The 19,317-nt window shown below is 41.7% G+C and overlaps 2 protein-coding genes across 9 annotated transcripts in view; one reads left to right on the top strand and one right to left on the bottom strand.

Moving 5' to 3' along the window:
* Nucleotides 1-19,317, top strand: part of UBR4 (ubiquitin protein ligase E3 component n-recognin 4) — a 140,048-nt gene that overhangs the window by 7,261 nt on the left and 113,470 nt on the right. For all 8 annotated transcript variants that reach the window (XM_050789741.1, XM_050789719.1, XM_050789742.1 and 5 more), the window contains exons 2-15: nucleotides 1,587-1,684; nucleotides 3,621-3,724; nucleotides 4,636-4,765; nucleotides 4,883-5,022; nucleotides 5,515-5,617; nucleotides 5,753-5,894; nucleotides 6,310-6,434; nucleotides 9,674-9,798; nucleotides 10,698-10,757; nucleotides 10,860-11,050; nucleotides 16,486-16,585; nucleotides 16,725-16,862; nucleotides 17,742-17,859; nucleotides 19,046-19,233. In XM_050789741.1, the coding sequence (XP_050645698.1) occupies nucleotides 1,587-1,684; nucleotides 3,621-3,724; nucleotides 4,636-4,765; nucleotides 4,883-5,022; nucleotides 5,515-5,617; nucleotides 5,753-5,894; nucleotides 6,310-6,434; nucleotides 9,674-9,798; nucleotides 10,698-10,757; nucleotides 10,860-11,050; nucleotides 16,486-16,585; nucleotides 16,725-16,862; nucleotides 17,742-17,859; nucleotides 19,046-19,233 (1,762 nt within the window). The remainder of the gene's footprint in view (nucleotides 1-1,586; nucleotides 1,685-3,620; nucleotides 3,725-4,635; nucleotides 4,766-4,882; nucleotides 5,023-5,514; nucleotides 5,618-5,752; nucleotides 5,895-6,309; nucleotides 6,435-9,673; nucleotides 9,799-10,697; nucleotides 10,758-10,859; nucleotides 11,051-16,485; nucleotides 16,586-16,724; nucleotides 16,863-17,741; nucleotides 17,860-19,045; nucleotides 19,234-19,317) is intronic.
* MICOS10 (mitochondrial contact site and cristae organizing system subunit 10) overlaps nucleotides 1-19,317 on the bottom strand; it is a 447,625-nt gene that overhangs the window by 415,908 nt on the left and 12,400 nt on the right. The window lies entirely within an intron of this gene.

The raw sequence follows: 19,317 nt of genomic DNA, 5'->3' as shown, positions 1-19,317 counted from the left end.
AGTAGCTGGGACTACAGGCAGATGCCACCACACCTGGCTAATTTTTGTATTTTTATTAGTGACGGGGTTTCACCATATTGGCCAGGCTGGTCTCGAACACCTGGCCTCAGATAGTCCCCCAGCCTCTGTCTCCCAAAGTGCTGTGATTACAGGCTTGAGCCACCAGCTACAATGCGTCCCGCCATAGGTTGAAACTTCTTGCTGGGGATTGACTCACTAAGGAAACTATTCAACCACACTGTTGTTCTTTCCATTTAATAAAATATATTTTAGTCTTTGCTTTACCTTCATGTTTCTTTTTTTTTTCTGAGACGGAGTCTCACTGTCGCCCAGGCTGGAATGCAGTGGCCCGATCTCAGCTCACTGCAACCTCCGCCTCCCTGATTCAAGCAGTCCTCTGCCTCAGCCTCCTGAGTAGCTGGGATTACAGGCGTGTACCACCACACCTTGCTAATTTTTGTAACTTTAGTAGAGATGGGATTTCACCTTCTTGGCCGAGGGCTGGTCTTGAATGAACTCCTGACCTTGTCATCCACCCACCTCTACCTCCCAAAGTGCTGGGATTGGAGGCATGAGCCACCATACCCGGCCGGCCACCGTGCCCAGCCCATGTTTCATCAATTGTGGATTAGCACCTGATTTGATAGAATGACTTTAAATGTATCCAGCCTTTAAACCTAGTTGGTCTCTAGATTTTTTCAGAATAGGGCATTTCCCCAGCTAAGGATAAAGGATGTGGTTAAAAAAAAAAAAAAAAATCACTGACTCTTTTGTGATCTCGCTTTAGTCTACAGTCAGAGGGATGGAGTAGGGGATGACTCTGTTATCCAGCGAATTTTGGATTTTAGCACTCATCATATGACTTCCTATCTTGAATTGTTGATTCCTTTTAAGTTACCACATTACAGGCCAGCCTTATTTGGTCTAAAATTGGTTACTTTAATCTGTATTCCCACTAACAGTATATTGAGTACTCTGGTCTGCCCCTTTTTGGCTATCAATAATGAAGGCATATTAGTGATCGGTCTTTGCCAGCCAGTAATACAGAACAGATTGGTATCCTGTTAGGTCTTTACTTGCATTTCATTAGTTCTGCTTGACTTTGAAAATGTTTTCTGTTTGTTAGTCTCTGCTTCTTCCTGAGCCTGATGACCTTGAATGAGATATTTAATTTGAATTCTCTAAGCTTCACCTTCCCAATCTTTTTTTGGGATGGAGTCTCGCTCTATCACCTAGGCTAGAGTGCAGTGGTGCAATCTTGGCTCACTGCAACCTCTACCTCCCAAGTTCAAGCAATTCTCCTGCCTCAGCCTCCTGAGGAGCTGAGACTATAGGCACATGCCACCACGTCTAGCTGATTTTTGCATTTTTAGTGGAGATGGGTTTTCACCATGCTGGCCTAGTTGGTCTTGAACTCCTGACCTCAGGTGATCTGCCCGCCCCATCTTTCCCAATCTTGAATGGGAATAGGTTGATGATACTATCTACCAGGTAGTGAGGATTAAATAACGTAATATCCATAGAGGGGTATCTGGCACATAGTAAGCGCTAAGTAGATGCTGGCTGAATTGTTATTATTTTTGCAGTGAATCAGAAATCCTGCACCATGAGAAGCAATATGAGCCATTCTACTCATCTTTTGTTGCACTTTCCACACACTATATTACAACAGTTTGCAGTCTCAGTAAGTATTCCACTCTTGTCCCTGCCTTCTAAGGGCTTGTGAATAGGGGAATTGTTTATCCTCTTGTTAGTGTATCTGAACAAGTTGTTAATGAAGTCTAGGTTTTAGCACTCCTAAGCTGCTCACCCAAGAGTGGAGACAACTGTCAGCTAGGATGAGGCTCCAGAGATTCCCTTACCTAGGCTAACCAAGTGGAATTTTAAAACTACTTGGCTTGGACACCTGCTTTATAAGTATTAAGTCAACCTCCTTTTCCTTCTTAATCCAAAGCATTTTATTGATTTCTCATGTAATTACTGGTGTGTTAATTTCCTGGGGAAGAGGGTGGTGGATACTGACCTCTGGAGCTAGCAGCCACTCAAGGCTCTATTTCCTATTTGGTTTTGGTGAGGATGTGGATTCTCCCTTGTGTTCTCTGGTATATGAAGGGATTTCAACTTCAGTTCTCTAGTTTCTTCATTTTTCTACCCCCAAAATGGCTAAGCCCTATTTTACATTTCTGAATTTTTACACTTTTCTAAAATCTTGACTCAAATAGTTCTGAAGAATTCTAATTATTTTAATTTTGCTTTTTTAGAGAGAGGGTCTTGCTCTGTCACCCAGGCTGGAGTGCAGTGGTGTGATCATAGCTCACTGCAGCCTTGAACTCCTGGGCTCTAGTGATTCTCCTGCCTTAGCCTCCTCAGTCCTAGCTGGGACTACAGGCACAAGCCAATACGCGCAATTAATATTTTATTTTTTTGGTAGAGACAGGGTCTCTCTATGTTGCCCAGGCTGGTCTGGAAGTCCTGGGCTTAAGCAATCCTCCTGGCTTGGCCTCCCAAAGTGCTGGGATTACAGGCAGGAGTCACCATATTTGTTTATTTGAATAGTTTGCTAAGCAAGTAAACTGAAAGGACACTGAAGAATTAGTGTATTTTTTGTGTGGCCCAAGACAATTCTTCCAGTTACTGAGTAATCCTTCAGTGTCAGATACTGTTTAATACAGGCTCTGGCTACTGGCAGAAAAATCAGTTTTAGCTTGGAGAAACTTTATGTAAGGAAGTCATTTTATTTTTTTAAGTTATACTTAAAAATTTTATCCATTTATTTATTTATTTTGAGATTGGGTTATGAGACTAATTTTTGTATTTTTGGTAGAGATGGGGTTTCACCATGCTGGCCCAACCTGGTCTGGAACTCCTGGGCTGAAGTGATCACCTGCCTCAGCCTCCCGAAGTGCTGGGATTATAGGTGTGAGCCACTACGCCTGACCAGGACGTCATTTTAGAATCCTTGGGAAGGAGTAGTAGTATCGTCTAGTGCAAGCTTGTCCAACTCACGGCCTTAGGGCCACGAGATGGCTCTGAATTTGGTCCAACACAAATTCATAAACTTTCCTAAAACATTATGAGTTTTTTTTTGTCTTTTTTTTTTTTTTTTAAAAAAAGCTCATCAGCTATTGTTACTGTTAGTATATTTTTTGTGTGGCCCAAGACAATTCTTCTGGTGTAGCCCAGGGAAGCCAAAAGGTTGCACACTCCTGGTTTAGTGGTTAAGAGCATGAACTCTAGAGGCTGACTGCCTGGATTTAAATCTAGCTGTGTGACTTTCGTCAAGTCATTTAGTTAGCTCAGCTGTTAAAAATGGACAGGGATAATATGAATATCTGCCTCATAGAATTGGTTTAAGAATTAGATGAGTTAGTACATTTGAAGTGCTTTGCACTGGTGTGATGTATTTCCTATTACAGTTATCCTGATTTCTAGTAAATATGAGATAAATTGATCTGATAGTTATTGATATTAAAATACCTTTGTTCACCCCTTGGGTTTTTGGCTCTGAATAATTGTTATGATATTGGGAATGTTGGACATAGAGCTCAATACTTACTTTGCTTGATTTCTTGACCAAGGCTGAGCAGTCTGAAATTAAGTAATGTTTATTACTTTCTCAGTTCCCCGGAACCAACTTCAGTCAGTGGCAGCGGCCTGTAAAGTTCTAATTGAGTTTTCTCTCCTCCGTCTGGAGAATCCAGATGAGGCTTGTGCTGTGTCCCAGGTGAGAGTGATGGGCCCATTTCTTGCCCTATTCCAAAGCAGTATTGTGACTGACTAGTGGCATAGAGCAGAGGTCAGTAAACTTTTTCTGTAATAGGCCAGATAGAAAATCATTTGCAGGCTGTATGTTATCTGTTGCAGCTAGTTAACTTTGCCTTTTTAGTGTGAAAACAGCCATAGATTAATATGTAAATGATGAATATGGCTGTGTTCCAGTAAACTTTATTTACAAAAACAGGCAGTGGTTGAATTGGAGCTGTATTTTGCTGGCCTCTGGTACATGGGGCTACAGAGTCTTCTCAAGGATTGGACATTTTTGTATTTTTTGTGGAGTCAGGGTTTTGCCATTTTGCCCAGGCTGGCCAGGTAAGTAACAGAAAATGAGTAAAGTGTGCTAGTTGAGAAGATTGCAGGCCCCAACTACAGGGGCCAACCACTATTTGGCTCTGGCTTATTATTGCCATGCAGGAATGGAGGTGCAAGGTTGCTACACTGTGAATTATTTGAGAGTGAGAAGTTTGGATTTGCATGTGAATCTTTTTATTCACTTCAAATTTTAAAAAAATATTGTGAGAACAATAAGACATCTGCAAGCTACGTACAGTCTAAGGACATCAGCTTGCAGTCTTTGCTTTAGTGTTTATATGAACCTAAATTTGACCCTGTGCCAGTTAGAATTCCCAAAAGAGTAGAATTTTCTGAAAGATCTATTTGCATTTGTTTTCTTTCTTTCTTTTTTTTTTAAAATTATACTTTAAGTTCTACGGTACATGTGTACAACGTGCAGGTTTGTTACCTATGTATACGAGTGCCATGTTGGTGTGCTGCACCCATTAACTCGTCATTTACGTTAGGTATATCTTCTAATGCTATCCCTCCCCGCTCTCCCCACTGCATTTGTTTTCTTTTCAGAAACACTTGATTCTTCTAATCAAGGGCCTGTGCACTGGCTGTAGCCGACTAGATAGAACCGAAATTATCACATTTACAGCAATGATGAAATCCGCCAAGCTGCCCCAAACAGTGAAGACACTTTCAGATGGTGGGTGTTCCTTTGACAGATCTGATCACATGACCACCCTCATGGCACCTTTTCCATGGCACCTTTGCCTTCTAGTGGCACTTTCCTCAGCCCTTTTTTTGCTTTTGTATTTTGCAGTGGAAGATCAGAAAGAGCTGGCCTCACCAGTAAGCCCTGAGTTGAGGCAAAAGGAGGTACAGATGAATTTTTTGAACCAGTTGACCTCAGTTTTTAACCCTAGAACTGTAGCATCGCAACCTATCAGTACACAGACTCTGGTAAGTTTCTTTAGTCAAATGTCTTCTTCTTTGTGGGATTTGTTAAGATGATGACACTAGGGGAGAAAAAGTGATGTATCTTATGTTTGCGATATAAAATGATATACATGTCTGTGGGACAAAAGAAATTGAGGAATACAAAATAAAGCAAGTAAAATTCACCCCAACTCCTTCTTCTGTCCACAGTTACTACTGTTTTGACAACCATTCTAGGCTTCTCTCAATGCAAATTAACAAATGTAAGGTATATGTACAGTTTTCTATATAAAGGCCTCACTCCATTTTGGTTATAGAACATATATATATTTTAAAGCTGTATGTTTTTTTCCCTCCTCCTGGAAATGTAACTTGTATTTTCTCCAACATTAGTAAGGAATTTTCCCATCATTAACTGGGGAGTCTGGAGAGTATCCATGCAGCCACTGCTCACTTTTGACAGTTGGTTTGGTGAAGAGATAATAGTATCTTGACAGGCCTTATGTTCCTTTTCAGGTGGAAGGAGAAAGTGATGAGCAGTCATCTACAGATCAAGCCTCAGCTATCAAAACCAAGAATGTGTTCATAGCTCAGAACGTGGCTAGTCTTCAAGAACTTGGTAAGACTCTCAACTGTTATCAGAAAGCTGATTTCTGGGCTATTAAAAATTCCTTAAGTGTGCTTCTGTCATGTGCATAAGAATCAAGCATCAGACAAAGGCCTGTTTGTAAGGTCGTGGTTTTCATTCATTTAGGTGGCTCGGAGAAGCTACTGCGTGTGTGTTTGAACCTGCCATATTTCCTACGCTATATCAATCGGTTCCAAGATGCAGTGTTAGCTAATTCCTTCTTCATAATGCCTGCAACAGTAGCAGATGCCACTGCTGTTCGTAATGGGTAAGGTGCTTCACGGTGCACATTCTTTACTTTTTTCGTTTTGTTTTGTTTTGTTTTTGGGATAGGGTCTTGTTCCGTCACCCAGGCTGGAGTGCAGGGATGCAATCTTGGCTCCCTGTAACCTCTGTCTCCTGGGCTCAAGCAGTTCTCCCACCTCCTGAGTAGCTGGGGCTACAGGCACACACCACCGTGCCTGGCAAATTTTTGTATTTTTTGTAGAGTCAGGGTTTTGCCATGTTGCCCAGGCTGGTCTTGAACTCCTGGGCTCAAGCAATCCTCCCACCTTGGCCTCCTAAAGTGTTGGGATTTTAGGTGTGAGCCACTGTGCCAGGCCCGTGCTGGTAATTGCTTTAACTGTCACATTATAGAAGTGAATGATTCTAAGAGACACTTGTCGATCTCTGTCGTGTTCCAGCTTTCATTCATTGGTGATTGATGTAACTATGGCGTTGGATACCCTTTCTCTACCTGTGTTGGAACCTCTCAATCCTTCTCGTCTACAAGATGTGACAGTCCTCAGCCTAAGTTGTCTGTATGCAGGTGAGAATTTATTATATCTGGTCTCATTTTCTCCGTCAAGCACAGATATACTTTCAGGAAACCGTGAAAATCCTTCTGAATACTCTACTCATCCCCCTTGCTCCCTTCCAAGGATCATCTAACGTCCCATCAAGGTGAAATGAGGACTCAATAGGAATCTTTGTAAATGGTCCTGTTGGTTCACTGCTGCCATTGCGTTATACGCGTATTTTATTTTATAGTATGTGCAGATGTTAAATATTTACTCTATAAAAAGCAAAGTACCAAAGACTGTTGGGATATTGAGATGAACTACGTGTAGTCTCTACCCTCAAGGAGGCTACATCTGAGCAGCAGAGAACACATAAGGCTAAACAGTATAATATAAAACAGTATTAAAGGCAATAAGAGAAGTATAGAATATTTTGGGTACACAGAGGAGAAAGGAGTTGAGTCTTGCTGTGGGATCAGGTTTGAAGAAGGCTTTGTGGAACAGGTGGTATCTGTTTATACTGATAAATGCAAAGAATGGTATTCTTTAAGCTTTCATAAAATCCCCTTTCTTCCTGTTGATCTTACTGCCTTTGAAGCAGGGCCTGACAGCTGGTGTTTACTCTCTTTTAAGTTATTGTTAAAAGGACATTTTAGCCCAGATCACTGATCTTTGGCATAAAGTTGCAAGACATATCATATCTCTGGTATGTCTTGGAAGTTATAGCGATTTTAGAAGTTTACTTGGTTTTGCAAGTGAAGATTTGAGCAGATAGTCTTGGAAACCTGTTCCCAAGGGGAACACCACGAAATTGCTGAGGTTGATCTCACTACATTCTCTGAACAGTTTTAATTTGAACATCTATGTGTGAATAAGAATATAAAGATAAAGGCATCTGTGCCCTCAGGGACCTTACTATCTTTTAGAGGATGTTAGTAAATAACTTATAAGTAAAGAAACTGAGTGAGAGATGAGAAAGTACTTTGGAAGCTTAGAGGAGGGAGAGCTCGCTTTCAGTTGAGAAAGGCAGTAATCATGAAGGAGTTTTGATGTTGAATCTTAAGTCAGGTAGGATCTCGGCTTGGCTACTTCTAGGCAGAGCCAGAAGCAGACAAAAAGTATCCAAGAGTTTGGGGGAACATACTGCATAAGTTTTGTGTGTGTGTGTGTGTGTGTGTGTGTGTGTGTTTGTGTGTATAAGTAAGTCTGTAGGTTTTATGGCTATTCGTGGGTGTTGTATAATTGGACAGAAAGTAAGACTCAATTAGAAATGCAGACTAAGTCATTTGGACCATATCCTGTAGATAGTAGAGACCGTTACAGCTTCTGAGCTGTGAGAGGATCTGAGCTGTATTTTAGGAAGAACATTCAGGCAGTAGTGTACAAGGTAATTTGGTGTGGGGAAATATTGGAGGCAGGGAAACTACTCAGGAGGAATTGGCAGTCATTCAGGCAGCACACATTTAGGGCCTCAGCTAGGGCAGCAGCATTAAGAGTAGAAAGTTAAGGATACATGTGAGAATATGTTCTCTTGTAGCTAATTTCCAGTATTGAGCTTCCTCGTGCTCTACTGTTGATTTTCCATTTTTAAATTTGGGGTTTATTTATTTTGATTTCCAGGGAATTTCGTTACCCTCACATGGATCTCAATGTACTCAGTCAGTAAGTGATTCAAGTCAGTAAGGACTAGAGATTCTTTAAAAATTCATAGTCGGATTACCCAAATCTGGTTTGTTAAAATTTGATCACTTGGGATTTGATTTAAGGAAAGGAATTTGGTTATGATGTCTTTGAGAAATTCCAGGTATAGGATTTTTTTTCATAATCTTAAAATTTATTTTTATTTTTAATTTTTTCAAATTATTAGATTTTATTATTTATTTATTTAAGAAATACGGTCTTGCTGTGTTGTCCAGGCTAGATTTGAACTGTTAGGCTCAAGTGATCTTCTCACCTCAGCCTCTTGAGTCCACTGTGCCTGGCTCTAGATTTTAAATTTAATTAATTAATTATTGTAATTTTTTTTGAGATGGTGTTTCTCTCTTTTGCCTAGACTGGAATGCAGTGGCTCAGTCTCAGCTCACTGCAACCTCTGCCCGCCAGGTTCAAGTGATTCTCCTGCTTCAGCCTCCCGAGTAGCTGGGAGCTGGAATTATAGGCGCCTGCCACTCCGCCTGGCTAATTTTTGTATTTTTAGTAGAGATGGGGTTTCGCCATGTTGGTGAGGCTGGTCTCGGACTCCTGACCTCAGGTGATCCGCCCACCTGGGCCTCCCAAAGTGCTAGGATTACAGGTGTGAACCATCATGCCCGGCCTTAATTATTTATTTTTATTCCTTTTTTTTTTTAGAGACATAATCTTAGTGTTTCAGCCAGGCAGGGGTGCAGTGTACCGATTATAACTCACTGTAGCCTCAAACCCCTTGGTGAAAATGATCCTCCCACATCAACCTCCCAAGTAACTGGAATTAGAGGCTTGTGCCACCTCACCTGGCTTAGATTTTATTTTTAAAGCAATTTTAGGTTTATAGAGTTCCCATGTACTCTCTCTCTCATAGCTAGTTTCTCTTATCATTAATACTTTTAATTAGTATGTTAGATTGTCATTGATGAACCAATATTGATATATTATTATTAACTAAAGTCCATAGTTTACATTGGGGTTTCATTTTTGTGTTGTACAGGTCTATGGGCTTTGACAAATGTATGGTGTCATGTATCCATGATTACCATATTGTACAAAATAGTTTCACTGCCCTAAAAATCCCCTTTGCTCCACCTATTCATTCCTTACCCCATCCCTCGACCCCTGGTAACACCACTGATCTCCACTCTCTCTCTAGTTTTACCTTCTCTAGAATGTCATGTAGTTGGAATCATACAATAAGCCGGATTTTCCGATTGGCTTCTTTCTCTTAGCAGCATGCATATAGGTTCCTCCATGTCTTCTCATTGCTTAATAGCCCATTTCTTTTTATTGTTGAATATTCCATTGTATGGATATACCACAGTTTATTCTCCTATTGAAGGACATTCGTGTGTGTGTGTGTGTGTGTGTGTGTGTGTAAGTTTTTAGCTTATTTGGATAAATACCTAGCAGTCTGGTTACTGAATTGTGTGGTAAACCTATTTAGTCTTGCTCTTAATGGTGTTTATTTTAAGTAATCAAATCATGGAATTGCTTGTGGGTGGATTGTGCTTTTGTGTTTCAGCTTTGGTGGATTCTTGGGTGCATTCCATGGCTGAGACCTGTGCATCTTCTTTTTCAGGTGTGAGTGTGGCAACCTGCATGGCCATCCTGCATGTGGGTAGTGCCCAGCAAGTGCGGACAGGGTCCACGAGCTCCAAAGAAGATGACTATGAAAGTGATGCAGCTACAATTGTCCAGAAATGTGTAAGCCAAAGATCTGGGGATAAGGGAACCTTGATTGTTCAAATGAGGGAGTATGGCCAGTTCCACTTTCTTCCATGATAGGACAAAGAACTTAAAGTATTCTCCACACTACTTTCCCTGGGTACTAGTAGGTCTAAGAGGTAGGCATCCAGCTTGTTGATTTGGTATATTGGTTGATTTGGTATATTGCTGTTTCCCTATCTCTGTAGAACACACTTGAAAGATTAGCCATTAATTCAGCAAATACGTTTGAGGGCTTACTGTGTGTCAGTGTACTTTTAGGGGAATGCAGTAAACAGGAAAATATGGGATAGTGATTAAGTGCACTGAAACAATACATTGTGATTAAGAGTGATCTGGGCCGGGCGCAGTGGCTCACACCTGTAATCCCAGCACTTTGGGAGGTGGGTGGATCACCTGAGGTTAGGAGTTCAAAACCAGCCTGGCAGCATGGTGAAACCCCGTCTCTACTAAAAATACAAAAATTAGCCAGGTGTGGTGGCGCATGCCTGTAATCCCAGCTACTCTGGAGGCTGAGGCAGGAGAATCGCTTGAGCCTGGGAGATGGAGTTTGCAGGGAGCCGAGATCATACCATTGCACTCCAGCCTGGACAACAAGAGTGAAACTCCATCTTAAAAAAAAAAAAAAAAGTGATCTGATGTGGAGCTGCGCATGCTGCTTTTGATTGGGAGGAGGGATGGCTTCTGAGATGGTGACATTTGATCCACATGAAGAGAGGGAGTCAGCTCCATGTGAAGGTCAAGGAAAGTGCAATGGAATGTATCATTGAAAAGAGGATATTGAACTCCTCAAGTTAAATTGATTTGGGTAGGATTTAGCATTTATAATGAAATCTGTCAGCTTGTTTAGATTTTTGTGTCTGTTTGATATTGTACAGCTCGAAATCTACGACATGATTGGACAAGCAATCAGCAGTTCTCGCCGAGCTGGTGGTGAGGTAAGAAGCTTATCTGTCTCTGCTGCATACTTACTGTCTTGTCCTCTGTGAGATGTGAATATCTCTATGATTATGTTTTTTATTTTGTGCCTTTTACAACAGCACTATCAGAATTTCCAGTTGCTGGGTGCTTGGTGCTTGTTAAACAGCCTTTTCCTCATATTGAACCTCAGTCCTACTGCACTGGCTGATAAGGGGAAAGAGAAGGACCCGCTGGCTGCCCTCCGAGTCAGAGACATCCTTTCTCGTACTAAAGAGGGAGTGGGCTCTCCTAAACTGGGGCCTGGAAAAGGGTATGTGTCTACTTGATTGTAACTTATATTTTGTTTTATTTCCCTAACATTTTATATTGACAGGGAGCTAGTATGACTTCGTATCAATAGGGAAATTTGCCTTCCTACCTGGTTTGAATTTAACAACGAAGATAATGATCATGATCTGTTATCTCCACAACATAGCTTGGTGATTTTTAGATAAGTCACTTATTCTCTTTGATCCAATTTCCTCATCTATCAGAGGGGAAAAATATCTGTGCAATGTGTATTTCAGGAATTTTATGAAGTTCAAATCAGAAAAACATGTTTCTGTCTTATAAAGCGGGCTTGTTTCACTTGGAGTTGAGTTCTTGCATGTATAACCCATAAGATGAGAATATTGTTAGGGCCTGCTGGTTTGCTTCCTGTAATGTTTGCTATTGTTTTGACGAACTCTGAGATATGTCAAGAGATATGACCAATGTGCTGTTCAGGTTTTGTTTTCTAAGCCCAGGTGTTTCTGGATTTTATTTTTTCATTCAATTCCTATCACATGCTAGGCCCTATTCTAGGCATTGAGGATATAGCACTAAACAAAGTGATGCCTTTGCCTTTATGGAGTTTATTTTATATCTGGAGAAACAGTGAACAAATCTACTAATGAGTAGATTATAATCACATATAAATGTTGTGAAGAAAAAGATGTCAGAGCGAGGGACCAGAGAGTCATAGGGGTTTATTTTATTTTATTTTATTTTATTTTATTTTATTTTATTTTTTTGAGACAGAGTCTCCCTCTGTTGCCCAGGCTGGAGTATAGTGGCGCAATTGTGGCTCACTGTAACCTCCAATTCAGGGGTTCAAGCAATTATCGTGCCTCAGCCTCCCAAGTAGCTGTGATTACAGGTGTACGCCACCACACCCAGCTAATTTTTGTATTTTTGGTAGAGATGGGGTTTCACCATGTTGGCCAGGCAGGGTTTTGAACTCTTGACCTCAAGTGATCTGCCCACCTCAGGCTCCTAGAGTGCTGGGGTTACAGGTGTGGGCCACTGTGCCCAGCCCAGGGCTATTATTTTAGTTAGGATGATCCAGAAAGGGCTCCAAAGACATGGTGTAGGGACCATATGTGAGGTAACAGAGCTATGTAAGTATTTGGGGTAGAATTGTTCAGGTTTGAGATGGAAGTATGATTGACATTGCTGAGGGATCAGCTAGGTCTGTGTGGCTAAAATGGAGAAACCAAGGTGGGAGAGTGGTAGAAAATTAGTCAGACAGGTAGCCAGTGGCCAGATCATCTAGGGCCAAGTGCGCAGTCAGTAACCGTTAGAGGGATTAAACAAGGGAGAGATGCAACCTGATTTATTAGTGATCTGAGAATAGACTGCAGGGCATAAGATAAGAAGGAGGGAGAACAGTTAGCATCAAATGCATCATTCCAGGTGAGATATGAAGGTGACTTGAATAGAGTAGTGTGGCAAAGGCAGAGAAAAGAGGTCAAATTGGAATATATTTGGAAGGTACAGCTGTCAGGATTTACTGATGGCTTGCATGTTGGGTGTGAAAAAGATGACATCACGATTTTTTGGCTTGAGGCCACTGGGTTGTATAATTTACTGATACCAGAAACACTTGTTTAGGAGTGAGTTGAGTGGGAGGAAGGGGAAGAAATAAAAACGTAATCTTGGCCATGCTGAGTGTAAGATGACTGTCAGACCTCTATGTCAGATGTTGAGTGAGCAGTTGGATATGTGAGTCCAGAGTTTCAGGAAGAGGTCACAGCCTGGACTGCATTAACAAATTACCCTCTGAGCATCTTCTCTGTCCCAGGCTCTGTGTTAGTTCTGGGGGCTGTGATGAACATAAAAATGGACATATTCTCAAGAGGCATGAAGTATATATCCATACAAATATATCTTTTTCTTTCTTTTTTTTTGTTTTTGAGGCAGAGTCTCACTCTGTTGCCTAGGCTGGAGTGTAGTGGTGCAATTTCAACTTGTTGCAACCTCTGCCTCCCAGGTTCAAGCAATTCTTGTGCCTCAGCCACCAAGTAGCTAGGATTACAGGTGTGTACCACCAGCCCAGCTGATTTTTTTTTGTTTTTGCATTTTTAATAGAGATGGGGTCTCGCCATGTTGGCTAGGCTGGTATTGAACTCCTGGCCTCAAGTGATCTGCCTACCTCAGCATACCAAAGTACTGGGATTACAGGCATGAGCCAATCTGGCTGGCCATGTCAAATTGTATCTAGAGAGTATTAGAACAGGGGCATTTGACCTGGTTAGGGACATCAGAGCAGGCTTCCTCAAGGAATTAAGCTGAAATCGGAAACCGGTATTGACATGGTAAGGCGATAGATACTAGGCAAAGTAAGGAGGTGAGAGTGTTCCAGAGCAAACGGTAGTTGGTGATTTTATGAGTGGCCATTTTCATTCTTGGCATTGTAAAGGGAAATGAAAGAATGCCAAGAAGTATATCCTTAGAAGTAGCAGTCACGGTTTTTTTTTTTTTTTTTTTTTGAGATGGGGTCTTGCTCTGTTGCCCAGGCTGGAGTGCAGTGGCACCATCTCTGCTCACTGCAAGCTCTACCTCCCGAGTTCATGCCATTCTCCTGCCTCAGCCTCCTGAGTAGCTGGGACTACAGGTGCCCGCCACCATGCCCGGCTAATTTTTTGTGTTTTTAGTAGAGACGGGGTTTCACCATGTTAACCAGGATGGTCTCGATCTCACGACCTCATGATCCACCCGCCTTGGCCTCCCAAAGTGCTGGGATTACAGGTGTGAGCCACCACGCCTGGCCACAGTCATGCTTTTAAAATGGCTGTTGTTTCTTCATATTTTAAAAGAATGCATGTATGTTGTATAAGTGACAAGCCATAAAGATGGGCATAAATAGGAAAGGTAAAAATGATCCCAAATTCTACCACTCAAATTGGTAAACATTCTTTCAGACATTTTTCTGTGCACATATAAAAACTATGTAAGTTTACAAAAATGGGATCAGTGTATATGAAATACTGCAACATCTTTTTAGTGACACTATTAAAATGTCTAAGTTTTTAATGGCCAGCAGTATTCCACTATGTAAATATACCATAGTTACCTAATTCCCCTATTGCTAAGCACTTATTTAGATTGTTCCAAATGTCTTGTTTTGGTAAATTTTGCTTTGATAACTTCCTGAAATATAAACTTTTGGGAATTTAATTATCCTCTTGGGATGAATTCCAAAAAGTGCCATTGTTAGGACAAAGGGCTCACATATTTAAACACTGGAAATGTTTTCTCAAACTACTCTTTAGAAAAGTAACACTAATTTGCATTGACACCAGCTGTGTGCTTATATGCCCATTTCTCCATGCTCTCTTTGACACTGGGTATCGTTAGTCTTCATGTTTGCTTATCTTAGAGGAGAAAGTGCTATGATATTTCATGTATTTGTATTTCTTTGATTACTAGTGTGATTGTATTTCATTTCATGTATTTATTGGTCATTTGTATTTCTTTTTTTTTTTTTTTTTTGAGATGGAGTGTCGCTCTGTTGCCCAGGCTGGGGTGCAGTGGCACGATCTCGGCTCACTGCAAGCTCTGCCTCCTGGGTTCACGCCTTTCTCCTGCCTCAGCCTCCCGAGTAGCTGGGACCACAGGCGCACACCACCACGCCCAGCTAATTTTTTGTATTTTTGGTAGAGACAGGGTTTCACTGTGTTAGCCAGGATGGTCTCGATCTCCTGACCTCGTAATCCGCCTGCCTCGGCCTCCCAAAGTGCTGAGATTACAGGCGTGAGCCAACGCGCCTGGCCAGTCATTTGTATTTCTTTTGTAAACTGCCTTATGTCCTTTGCCTTGGTTTTCTTTTTGGTATTTGTCATTTTTTAAATTTTTTTATTATTATTTTTACAAAGATGGAGTCTCACTTTGTCTCCCAGGCTATAGAGCAATGATAGGATTATAGCTCACTGTAACCTTGAACTCCTGGGCTCTGGTGATCCTCCCATCTCAGCCTCCTGAGTAGCTAGGACTACAGGTGTGCACCACCATGCCCAGCTAATTTTAAAAATTTTTTGTAGAAATGGGATCTTGCTGCGTTGACCAGGCTGGTTTCGCACTCTTGGCCCCAAGCAATCCTCCTGCCTCAGCCTCCCAAAGTGCTGGGATAAAGATGTGAGCCACCGCGTCTGGCCTGTGGTTGTTCTTTTCTCTTTTTGATTTATATGAACTTGTAAATCAGATATATTAATCTTTTGTTATGTGGACATTTTGGATAGGAGGGAAACACTTTACTCGAATGTAATTAATTTTCTTTTCTTTTTCTTTTTCTTTTTTTTTTTTTTTGAAACAGAGCCTCACTGTATCGCCCAGGTTGGAGTGCAGTAGTATGAACACAGTTCACTGCAGCCTCCACCTCCTGGGCTCAAGTGATCCTTCTGCCCCAGCCTATTGGGTAGCTGGTACCACAGGTGTGCACCATCACGTCTGGCTAAGTTTTTCATATTTTGTAGAGACGGGGTCTTGCCATGTTGCCCAGGTTGGTCTTGAACTTCTGGGCTCAAGCGATCCTCCCACCTTGGCCTCCCCAAGTGCTGGGATTATAGGCATGAATCGCTGCTCCCAGCCTCTCTTTTATTCTCTTAGATTTGTTTCCAGATATTTTATAGAAGTTGGTAATTCTAACCTTTTTCTTTTCAAAACAATGACTCTTTAAAAGTTCAATCTACATTTAAAAGTCAGCATCTTTGCATATGCCATTAGCTTTGAACTGATTGTTTAAATTCCAGAAAATTTTCGATTTGGGAGTTTCTTCTATTCTATGAGGATTTATTTGTTTATTTATATATATATATAAAATAGTTTTTTTGTATTTTTTAGTAGAGATGGGGTTTCACCGTGTTAGCCAGGATGGTCTCGATCTCCTGACCTCGTGATCCATCCGTCTCGGCCTCCCAAAGTGCTGGGATTACAGGCATGAGCCACTGCGCCTGGTCTATTTATTTATTTTTGTTTTAAGACAAGGTCTTGTTCTGTCACCTAGGCTGGAATGCAGTGGCGCACCTCAGCCTCCCAAGTAGCTGGGACCATAGGTACATGCCACCACGCCCGGGTAGCTATTTAATTTTTTTGTAGAGATAGGGTCTCCCTCTCTAGGTTGCCCAGGCTGGTCTCAAATTCCTGGGCACAAGTGATTCTCTCATCTCGGCCTCTCAAAAGTGTTGGGATTTAAGGTGTGAGCCACCATGCCCAGCCTAGTCCAGGAATTCTTAACCTGCAGATCCTTAGGCCATCTGTGGATGGGGTTCAAGGAGATTGTGAACTTCAGAAATTTTATGCAGATGTATGTATGTACAATTTTTTTTTTTCCGAAGAAAGGTCCACAGAGTCTGAAAGGGGTCTGAGACCCCAAAATGGCACTCTTTCAGAAGTTGTAATTTATTGTTAATTATTTTAAGGATTGTGTTTTCCTTTTTCTTTGCATAGGCATCAGGGATTTGGGGTACTCTCAGTAATATTGGCAAACCATGCCATCAAACTGCTAACGTCACTCTTTCAAGACCTACAAGTGGAGGCGCTTCACAAGGTGAGGAGGTTATCCCCATGGTAACCAGCATATTGATTGCGGGATCCACTTCTGGCCAAGCTAGCTTGATCCATCAACTCAAGTTGTTTTTTCTGGCTGAGTAGTATCATTAATTGCCCTTTGATATCATTGCCTTCAGGGTTGGGAGACAGATGGCCCCCCTGCAGCCCTGAGCATTATGGCCCAGAGCACTTCCATACAGAGGATTCAACGGCTGATTGACTCTGTCCCACTGATGAACCTGCTCTTGACGTTACTTTCAACTTCCTACAGAAAGGTGGGTGGGAGTCAAGCCATTGATAATTTAGAAGAATGTCTCATAATTTGTATATGATACATATTATATGTTTTATACTATATATAAAATGTATAACATATATAAATATATTTATTTTATAGATATATATATCTATAAAACTGTCTTGAAATGAGTAAGACTGACTATACACCATGATTTTTATAGACCCAAAGTTGTGGTAATGGTGTAGAAGAAGTGAGAAATTCTTTTTTTTTTTTTTTTTTTTTTTTTTTTTTTGGAGAAGGAGTCTCGCTCTGTCGCCCAGGCTGGAGTGCAGTGGCCGGATCTCAGCTCACTGCAAGCTCCGCCTCCCGGGTTTACGCCATTCTCCTGCCTCAGCCTCCCGAGTAGCTGGGACTACAGGCGCCCACCACCTCGCCCGGCTAGTTTTTTGTATTTTTTAGTAGAGATGGGGTTTCACCGTGTTACCCAGGATGGTCTTGATCTCCTGACCTCGTGATCCGCCCGTCTCGGCCTCCCAAAGTGCTGGGATTACAGGCTTGAGCCACCGCGCCCGGCGAAGTGAGAAATTCTTAACGGGTTGAATCTATCCAAACATTTGAATCAGTTGTTGATGATCAGTTTTGTGATACATGTAGCTACTTGGTGATTTCTGATGATTGGCCTACTGAAGCAGAAGCATAGAGGACACTATGGAAACACTCGTTTTTTTCAGTTCTTGTCCACGTCTCTGGTTGGTAGTGTTTTTGTAGGATAAAGTGGTGAAAGTCCTTAAGGGAGCTATTAAGAGGCATACTTCTTGGATTTAGGAAAAAATAAAGAGATTTGGAGAAAGTTTTCATGTGGTGAATGAGATTAAATAGGATGGCTCTGGTTGTGTAATTGTCATTTTCCTAGGCATGTGTCCTGCAGCGACAGAGGAAGGGCTCCATGAGCAGTGATGCCAGTGCCTCCACCGACTCTAATACTTACTATGAGGATGATTTCAGTAGCACGGAGGAGGACAGCAGCCAAGGTAGGGGCCGCTCTTTTCTCTCTCCCAGAGATAAGCTATAGAGTGCAACAGGAGTGTTCTCAGCAGATTCCTGTAGTTTCCTGAACAAACAAAAGTTTCCATTTTGTTTTCACCTGCTTAGCCTGGACCTTGGTTTTATGTGCACTCAAAGATGACATGTTATTTAAGATCAAGTTGAGCTGTTGATGAATGAATGATGGACACAACTTTCAGCCAAGCCTGGGTTACTTTTCATTCCTTTCCCTCCAAAATCAGAAAACATCTCAGTTATTCCATATTTCTTCCTGTGTTGTCTCATTTTGTGACCTCTGCTCTAAGCTTTCTCAGTGAAACTCAAAAGGTCACATGTGAGGTGTTCGGTTTGGATGTTGTCACAGTCATAGTTTAGGGAAGCTTGAGTAGAGAAACCTAATCCTGTTGTAGTGAACACACTGGCATGCCCTCCTGCCTTAGTTTGATGAGAGAATAAATAAGGTAAGTACCTCAGATTCTTTCATAATCACGTTTGTGGGAACAATGTGAAATATGGAGGGAGACGTGATTCTTACCATCCTTTGATTTATGGTTGATAAGGCAGGTATAAATTTGCTCTTGAAAATGTTTGGCTTGTTACCAGTTAAATAATGTGAAGTTGTTTCTCTTTCTTTGTTGGGCTCCTTAAAAAATAAATCGGCTGGGCGTGGTGGCTCACACCTGTAATCTCAGCACTTTGAGAGGCTGAGGCAGGTGGATCACAAGGCCAGGAGTTCGAGAGCAGCCTAGCCCATATGGTGAAACCCCGTCTCTATTAAAAATACAAAAATTAGCTGGGCATGGTGGCACGTGCCTGTAGTCCCAGCTACTCTGGAGGCTGAGGCAGGAGAATTGTTTGAACCCAGGAGGTGGAGGTTGCGGTGAGCCAAGATTGCGCCACTGCACTCCAGCCTGGGTGACAGAGTGAGACTCCCTCTCAAAAAAAAAAAAAGAGAAATAAATCAGTTTTATTGGGGTATAATTTACATGGAATAAGATGCTCTTATTTTATGTATGCATTTAGATGTGTTTTGATAAAAAAAATGCAACCTTGTAACCACCATCACAATCAGGATATCCTTGTGTTCCTTTTGACTTAAGCACTTTTAGGAAGCAGATGCACTAAAAACATTAAAAAAAAATTATTTTCGTTACTTTCTCTTTCTCTATTCAGACGATGACAGTGAGCCTATTTTGGGGCAATGGTTTGAGGAGACTATTTCTCCCAGTAAAGAGAAAGCAGCACCTCCGCCCCCTCCCCCACCTCCTCCACTGGAAAGTTCTCCTCGGGTTAAAAGCCCCAGTAAGCAGGCCCCTGGTGAGAAGGGCAACATTTTGGCGAGTCGCAAAGATCCTGAGTTGGTAAGAGTAGGTTTGTAAGGTTTAGGGGAAGTGGACATGGGGAACTAGGGGTATGAGAAGCAGATCATTTGAACTCAAACATTT

This window comes from Macaca thibetana, chromosome 1 (genome assembly GCF_024542745.1).
Source record: "Macaca thibetana thibetana isolate TM-01 chromosome 1, ASM2454274v1, whole genome shotgun sequence".
In the NCBI taxonomy this organism is placed as follows: domain Eukaryota; kingdom Metazoa; phylum Chordata; class Mammalia; order Primates; family Cercopithecidae; genus Macaca; species Macaca thibetana.
Note: the sequence above shows the minus strand (reverse complement) of the source record. Positions and strands in the feature narration are given on the sequence as shown.